Source organism: Mytilus galloprovincialis, chromosome 7 (assembly GCF_965363235.1).
Source record: "Mytilus galloprovincialis chromosome 7, xbMytGall1.hap1.1, whole genome shotgun sequence".
Classification (NCBI taxonomy): Eukaryota; Metazoa; Mollusca; class Bivalvia; order Mytilida; family Mytilidae; genus Mytilus; species Mytilus galloprovincialis.
The window spans coordinates 35,249,007-35,257,802 of record NC_134844.1 but is presented as its reverse complement, the minus strand read 5'-3'; the positions used below and the strand labels follow the sequence as shown (position 1 = coordinate 35,257,802).

General features: G+C 32.4%; 1 protein-coding gene across 1 annotated transcript; it reads left to right on the top strand.

The window, feature by feature from the left end:
• The first annotated feature begins 155 nt into the window (after positions 1 to 155).
• On the top strand, positions 156 to 8,462 carry LOC143082867 (protein Hikeshi-like). The gene is made up of 4 exons (XM_076258830.1): positions 156 to 275; positions 6,217 to 6,346; positions 6,992 to 7,096; positions 7,995 to 8,462. Exons 1-4 carry the CDS (start codon positions 246 to 248, stop codon positions 8,315 to 8,317), a joined length of 588 nt encoding a protein of 195 aa, XP_076114945.1. The 5' UTR covers positions 156 to 245; the 3' UTR covers positions 8,318 to 8,462.
• Positions 8,463 to 8,796: the final 334 nt, after the last annotated feature.

Genomic DNA, 8,796 nt, shown 5'->3' with positions numbered 1-8,796 from the left:
CTTCATTTAAAAACTGCAACAATTTTATTTTGAATTGATGCATTATATTAAACATCTAGAAATATTTTTAGGAAAACTTTCAAAAATGAATTTCTCTTCATGACGGGTTTGGTTTTGGTTTTAGAAAAACAGTCGTCGTCTTTTTTGCGCTTAGAAAGAATACGAGAAATGCGTAAAATATCTAAATCAACATTGACATTGAAGAACACTTTCCAAAACGAAATTTGAGCAGAACTAGAAAAAAAATGTTTGGATTGCTGATACCAGGACGTCTGGTAATTTTTTTCTGCATATGGTTTCTCTTGCACATACTTTTTATTGTACTTTTGTTAACGTCGTCATCAAACTTATTTCTTGTGTGCATTATTCATCTTCACTAAAATGGGTTTTTCAGAAATTTCCAGACTCTTTTAGTTTAACTTATCGTAAAAATCCGATCCACATTTTTTTTTTACATATTTCTTTCTTATAGAACACGATATAATTTCATTTTAATATTCTACAGTATTTATTGTTGAAATACTTCTTTTTTTTTTTTTTATTTCGCTGAGGACTTTTAACGAGCAGTAAAATACGGATTGCGCCAATCCAATTTTATTTTAAATGATAAAAGATCAATAACAGGTCATAACAGATACACAACACATGATTTTTTTCTTCATATAATTAAATAAGGTTGTGCTTATTGTGTTGTGTCTGGGCGGGGAATGTCTCTTAGTATTTATGAATATAGGGCTGCCACATTGCATACAAAACGATTTGTCACTTTACAGTTTCTTTTTTAAATTCAAATATTTCAAGTCGGTAATCTACCGAGGTAGTGAAACATAATATTTTACATTTTAAAAATAAATTGAAAGTAACAGAGTTCACTTGTTGATCCGATAAATTAACTCTTGGGTTTAGGCCAGGATTTTTTAATTTGTTGGTTTACGGATCCGCCGACCCGATTTTGCCGATTTCGAGAATAAAAATAAAATCGAATTTTCAGGCTTTTTTTTATTCTCGCCGACCCTTACGAATGCATTATCCCTGAAAAATAATTAAAATATCCTTTTTAAAGAAATGAAATGCATTAATCACTAACAGAAGTGATGACACTTTCTGTTGTGAAAAATGAAACTTCCAGTTTACGTTTCTAAAAATAGACAAATCAATTATTAATGACCTTGAAATGTCGTTTGCGCAAATAATTTTGCGGAACGAAACCGGTGTTTAAAACCAATTACACAATAACTTCGTTTCCCTTATTTGTCACCGGTCCGTAAGATGCATGTTCTCATAGAAATAGACTTGTCCAAATGTGGACAGGTGGAAGTTCAAGACATCAAGTTAAAGTACTGAATTTTAACAAATCATTTGATATTTTCTTGTTTCATAGATAATAAAAAAATATCGTCCATTTGGATAAAAAACGGGAATGCATGACAACAGATTATTTAACCTGATATTCTGAATCTCGTTTTCCAGTGGACGAGTCTATTACGGTTTTGACACGTGTTGAAACTTATTTTCGTACGACGTTTTTATTTTGTTTTCTTTATCAGTTTTCGTGCTTATTATTTTTCACCAAGTTTTGATTAAAAGCTAAGTCAAATAACTGCCGTGAATCTGTTTTTCTTGTTTGTGAAATCTTTGTCCGTGTACCACCTTTTTTTTTACCGGAAATTATTAGACAATGTCATGCGATGTCTCTTACAGCTGAGCAATAATATAATTATTTCATCAAACTAAAATTTAAAAACGATGTCAAAATAGTATGACAAACATATTATTAGAAAGGTGAAATATATTTTTATTTTGCATATCAGTTTTCTGTCTTGAAAATATTTTTTTTATTTTTTTTCCGACCGACCGACCCGACTTTTTCATGGAGAAAATCCGTAAACCAACAAATTAAAAAACCGTGGCCTTAGATTGAACAAATTATCGTAAAAAACGACATTTTGTTTTAAGCCAGTTGATATGAATTATATAATATTGAACAATTAATGAACCGGAAATTGCTCACTGAAATAGGTCATAAAAGGTTCTAATTGTGGTAAAATCGTCTTTGTTGAAAAAAACAAAAAATTATGACCTGGTCGGACTATAATGAAAATACAAAAAATTATGACCTGATCAGACTATAATGAAAATACAAAATAAGTGTTTTATTCGTATTTTTATACGTTTGTACGTTTTATTTCATATGACATGTGCATATACATACAAGAATAATTATCTTATTTTAAATGAAAATGTCACACTTTTATCTGACAAAGAAAGGACATTTAAATAACGTATTTTAAAGCACACAGACCGTGCAATCAAGATCGATTAAATGTACAAAGGTAATAAATCTGGCTAACCCGATTATGTTGTCATGCGTCATTAATTTTCAGTACATCCGATGGGCAATAAACCAATTAACAGCCACACGGTGTTGGGAGAGAATCTTTGGAGGAAATTGGGAGTATAATCCGTGATTCGCGGTGTCACACTGCTACACTCGGAAATCGGTGATTAGAGTTCGCGATTACAAACTCTCTGGGCGTACTGTAGATACCATGCAAACCTTATAGAAAAGGGTTAACATCCATAGATCACCAAATTAAATAAAATTTATATTTTAACCTCTATTGGCCCTTATTTCACAAATAACACCTGTCACCTGGTTCTTCATGGGCGTAGCATGCCCAAAAATAATGGTACGGTTCGGCAAATTAGACATAGGACACGAATAGTGAGGCTGCATTACAACAGGGGGTATGGGATCCCTAAGGCCCCCAGAAGCTCTTGGGTTTATAGTGTTAAAATCCTACTTTCTATGTGTTTCCTGGCACAAAAAAATGTTTTTAAAAAGCAGCAATTTTTACTCAACAATTTGAAAAATAAAATATCTGTGTCTTTCAGGTTTTGTAGTTTGTTTTCCACTTCTATGTCATGTACATAGCAAGACTGGTGAATGAGAACAATACTGTCATACTATACCTGGCCACAAACCATTGCACAAAATTCATGATTTATCAGTGATTTCTGTCAGTTTATATTATTTCTTATAAGAACTTATGATTATTTTTAAAATAAAACAATCAAAGTACGGCTGGCAACTATTGAGCTATAGTGAATAGAAAAATGAATGAAAATCAGGAATGTGTAAAAAAAAAATTACGGGAATCCCCACACACTGCATGGGGTAGGCTGCATATGGCCTGCTAGTACTATAATATATGACTTCTGTGGTTCATATTATTTACATTCAACATGTTTTTTATCGGATATTTTTTTTTTAATATCAATGTTGAACCTGAATTAGGGTGGCATGGGATATTTTTTTTACTATTAATGTTGAACCCGAAATTTGCATTCAACAAAAATATCCGATAAAAAACGTTGAATGTAAATGATATGAACCTCAGAAGTCTTATACATGTATTATAGGACTACCAGCCCAGAAACAACTTGTTTTGAGGAATGCACACCTTTCTAGACTGCATTACACACAAAAGAACTAAAATTGAAAACAATACAAGAAAAAAAAGCTAGAGGTTCCTGACTTGGGTCAGGCGCAAAATTGCGGCGGGGTTAACATGGTTAACATGTTGCAATGTGAACTTTCAAGACAATCACTTAAGTCGACACTAGGAGGTCGTCTTGACCTGATAGGCTATTAATTTTTGAAAATTATGCAGAGCCTGTCAAAATGAAGAACTGAAATAAATCACTGTGTTCATGATAATTTGTATGTTTTCTATATGTACTGTGAATGATTCTGTCATATGCACATTTACTAGAGAGCCTGTTGCAATTGCCTGGATTTTTTTGACAGCAATTGTCCAAAAAGGACCTGCTTACCTTTCTGGAGCACCTGAAGTGGCACCAGTTTTTTTTTTTGAGTTCCGTGTTTCTCATGTTCTAATTGGATTTTAGTTTTCAATTTTAAATGGTGTTGTTTGTCCTTGTGTGTCTTATTTATTCCCTGGTTTGTCTTTTGTCCCCTGATCGCAATATTTTTTTTATAAATTCAATGATTTTTCTACAGAAATTCTGCACCATTCCTACAGTTTTTCTAAATCATTTGTAAATTATTGTAATAAACAATATTGGAAGGAGTAAATCAACAGTCTTGCGAAAACCGCCTCCCAGTGAAGTATAGATATGTGAAATAATGTTGATTTAGGGACGACATCAAAAGTTCAATGAAGGATAAAAAACTTAATTCACATAGTTTTTTCATTGACCCCCCGTTATACATGTATCTCCCTTTAGCAATACGGTATATTACATTTAAAAAAAAAAACTCACCTCTGATTTCAATTGACATTATGCTTGAAATATTTGCAACTGGACGTTAAGAAATAACAAACAATCAATCAATCAACTGATTTTGAACTTGACTTATGATGGTTTTATTAAAAAAAAAACAAGTGAAATCATTACATAAATCAGTTACCTGCTAAACCTAAGGATATAGCATTGTGCAAACAGTTACTATTTCCAGTTGTTTTGAATGCTACCAATGGTAGTTGTTTTGAATGCTACCAGGCTTATATCTACATCATCTGGAATCAAAACTTGCAACAATTCATCATAAGAAAAACTGGTGGTGCCGCTTCTTTGACCGTGGAAATGTGTCCAAGCTGAAGCGTTAAACTTAAAATACTGCCAACATCATGTGGAGATTTGCCAAATTAGCTGACAATTTCTGGCTATATCATTCTTCAGATTATCCATTATGGCATTTCAGTTTATTCAGTCTTTGTCAGATTGAAGCATGAACCAATAACAACACCAACATTCGTAACAGCATCCAAAACTATTCTGATTAATTAATCATTAATTGCTAATCAATAAACTGATTCGGTACTGCAGTTACGTACATTGACGTTGCTTATAATTAGTACTTTAATGTTGAGAGATGTTTTTTTTCTTTTTCTTTCTTTAAGAAAACAAGTAAATGTAACACGTTTATTGTATGGAAGCCGTTTGCATAATATTCTAACATTATTTTTTTTTATATTTTGATTTATTTTTTGTACGGTTTTCCGTACCTGCAGTAAAAATTGGTACGGTCGGAACCGTACCAACCGTACCGTGTGCTACGCCAAAACGTTTAACGTCGAAAGTTGAAGTGGGACAGATTCTTGGTTCAAGCAGGAAAGATTTCCAAATAGGGATAAAGTGTATTGTAATAAAAAGAATGTTCAAGAACAGAAAATTATTCATAAACTGATGATTTTAATAAGATATTTTTATAAAAAGATATGATTGTTAACAATGGTTAATGAAAAGTGCTATGTGATACGTACAGATTATAACATGCCCTTTTCCATATTGGTCCTGGTATCATCCCCAGACTCCCATATCGGCCTCGAGGCTTTAGCCGAGGGCCGATATGGGTCGAGGGATGATACCAGGGCCAATATGGAAAAGACATGTTATAATCTATTTATCACATATTTAAGTTTTGCAGAGAGGAGAAAAAAGTTCAATTACAACACCGTCATTGTTCGCCGTTGTCGTTAAGGACGCAATGACGTCACGTCATTTGGAATTGGGGCACAATATCAATATACTCTTTTTTGCCCCGGGCAATTTTGAGGTTATTGCATATGCAAAACCTAAGGTATTCATAACAAATATGTGATAAATGTATATATATATATATATATATATATATGCTTTAAACAATCCTGGCCTAGAAGTCATAAAACTTTGCTCAGTGCTCAGAGCACAAAAATCATGCTCGAAACATGAAATCAAGCAATTTGATTGGTTGATTTTCGAGTCTGAGTACAAAAATCATGCTTGAAAGTTTTATGACCGTGAGGCCAGGATCCGCCCCTGTTATATTTGAGTTAAGTTGGACAGTTTTATGAAATATTCAAAGTATATATAATTTGAGTTTTAAGTAACAAAATGACAAATTGATACAGAATTTTAAGATTTTAGTGATTAGATTAAAGTGAAAGAGAAAAGGATGCATTTCAACAACTATTTTCATGTAAATATATTTAGCTAAATCTTATCGTTACTTTAAAAGAGCACAGTGCAAATTCATCAAAAAAGTATTTCCTTTCACCATTATGACAATGTTCACACTTTAAAGTAGCAGTTACACGAAACACATGGAAACTATTTGTTGTTTTCGATACAGTGAATTGATTTCAGCTCTAGTTTTGACACATAAAGATGATACTGACCAACAAATAAACAATTACATTCTATTTACAGGTGCAAGCTGAAGTACAACAGATAAATGAAACACATTTTGTATTTAATGTAGAAGATGCTGATAGCATTAATCACATAGCCATTTTTCTAACGGGACAAACTCCTTTTCCTGATGGATATGGGGGAGCAGGTAAGTGTGACCAAGTTTCAACTTCTAAATTGTTTATTAATGTATAAAAAAAGAAGATGTGGTATGATTGCCAATAAGACAATCATCCAGGAGAGACCAAAATAACACAGAAATCAACAACTATAGGTCACTGTACAGCCTTCAACATTGAACAAAGCCCATACCACATAGTCAGCTGTGTCTGTCTATTAAAAGTCAGTTTGAATGTCACTGGTTTTGTCCATTAAATACTGATGTCAGATATATCAGTTGTTTCTGCTCATTCACAACTTGTCTACACATGAGGCCTTGTTATATGTACACATGTACATGTCTATTTGTCATTATTTATTTGGCTTAGATTATGGAATTCAAGATTAATATTCATGATCACAAGTTTTTTTTTATTTCTGTTGTTTCTCAGGGTTATTTTAACCTTACCAGTACTGTAATTGAAGGTCAAAATGATGTTAATTGTATCTACAATGAATCTTATCTTTTTCTCTTACATGTAACTTCATAGATTAATGACTATTATGTAGATTAAAAAAGAAACTCAAATGATTGGTAGAAAATTATGAAGGATTAATTAATCTTTCATTGTAAGTTTAGGAACTTTTCATAAGTTAATTTCAATTAATTAGTATTTTACTATTTGTTTTTCAGTTTATTTCTCCTTCCCAAATCCTACAGGCCAGCAGTGGATATTACTGGGTGTCATAGCTAACCAAAAACCAAGTGCCATCTTTAAAGTCACAAACCTCAAATCAGGTAAAAACAGTAAATGTATTTTGTATAAAAGTAAGGAGATGTAGAATGATAACCAAGGAGTAAAAGCCACTATTAACAAAGGAACAAGAAAGTGAAAAATTTAAGTTATAATGCATTTTTAAGGGGGACAATAGGGGGTCCAAACAGTTAACAGCTTAAATTGATCTCAGATAACATTTAACGACACCTTGAAAAGGGCAATAACAGGTTAACACAAAAAGGTATTGTTTTAAACAGACTGTATTTTTTGGATATTGAGTTCATAGACATCTGTGTTTCCCAAATTTTCCAATAGATCTGCAAAGATAAAAAAAAACTACTATGGATATGCTCCATTTGTCATACATTCCTTTTATCTGTGTACAGTCATATATTGGAATCACTTGCCACAACAAATAGTTTCATGCAACACAGTACAGGGATTCAAGAGTATGATCTCAGAATCTGCTCTTATCCCTATTTTCTATCCTTAACTATTATTGTTATAAAATGTATATAGTTTCATCTAAATGTTATTTTAAACTGTACAAATTAAAAATGAAAATTGAAAATTTCTGAAAGTCCATTAGAGGAAATTAAGGATATCAAATAGGTCTTAAAGGTGGTTGAAAGTGGTAAATGAGCATTGGCGGATCCAGGGGGGGTTCCGGGTGTTGGAAACCCCCCTTTTTTTTGGCCGATCAATGCATTTGAATGGGAGCATATAGTTGGAACTCCCCCTTTACTCTTTTTTCAAATGGCTGGATCCGCCCCTGATGAGAATAAGTTCAGGCAAGTTATACAGACTTTATTGAACCATCAGGGTTACTATTGATTGTACGAATGATCAAAGGAAAATATCTTTTTGTATGCTTGTAGGCATAAAAACAGAATATAATGTTTTTCTTTTTTATTACAGCTACTGATAGTACAAATCCTTTTGGCCAATGTATACCACACATGTCCCACATGGCACAGATAGGCATCTCTATAGAAACTCTGGAGGAACTATCTCAGCAGACACCATCACCACAAGCTGCAGTCTCCACAGCTGAAACATTTGTTGAATATTCAAGAAAGATGTTAGAGAACTTTTTCAACTTTGCTACTTCATTTACACAAACTCAAGCACAAATGTCACCGAATCCTACAGAAACATATGTTCCATTAAGTACAGTGCAGACTTGGTATCAGAACTTTGAACGAAGATTGCAACAAAACCCTTTCTTCTGGAGGTCATAATACAAATGTACATATTCCTTTCATTCATAATTTGTTAACAGAAAATCTTCATACTAATTTACATTTGTATATGCTCAGGACACATAAAATGACAGTGAACAAAAATGTATTTGATTTTGCATTTACAATTGTTGATAATAAAATAGAACTGACATATTAAAAGAAGGATGAGTTAAAATATAATTTAAAAAGGTGGGTTGCGTGCATGCTCTTATATACATTTATACTAACCATATAAATTTGACAAATTGGCAACTGAACAGTCAAATTCAAAAGGTCAAATGAGCAGAGTTGACTTTGATTTTTGTTCTTGTTTCAAAAATCCAATAGGGAACATATATTATATTGTTGTAGTAAATAAACCATTTAGATTTTCTGACAAACAAATTACATTTAAATGATTTCTTAAATTTTTCATGTTTTTTCCCCCATGTTCTTGAAATTCTGTCATGATTTTTCGCAGACTCATCTTTGTAGTT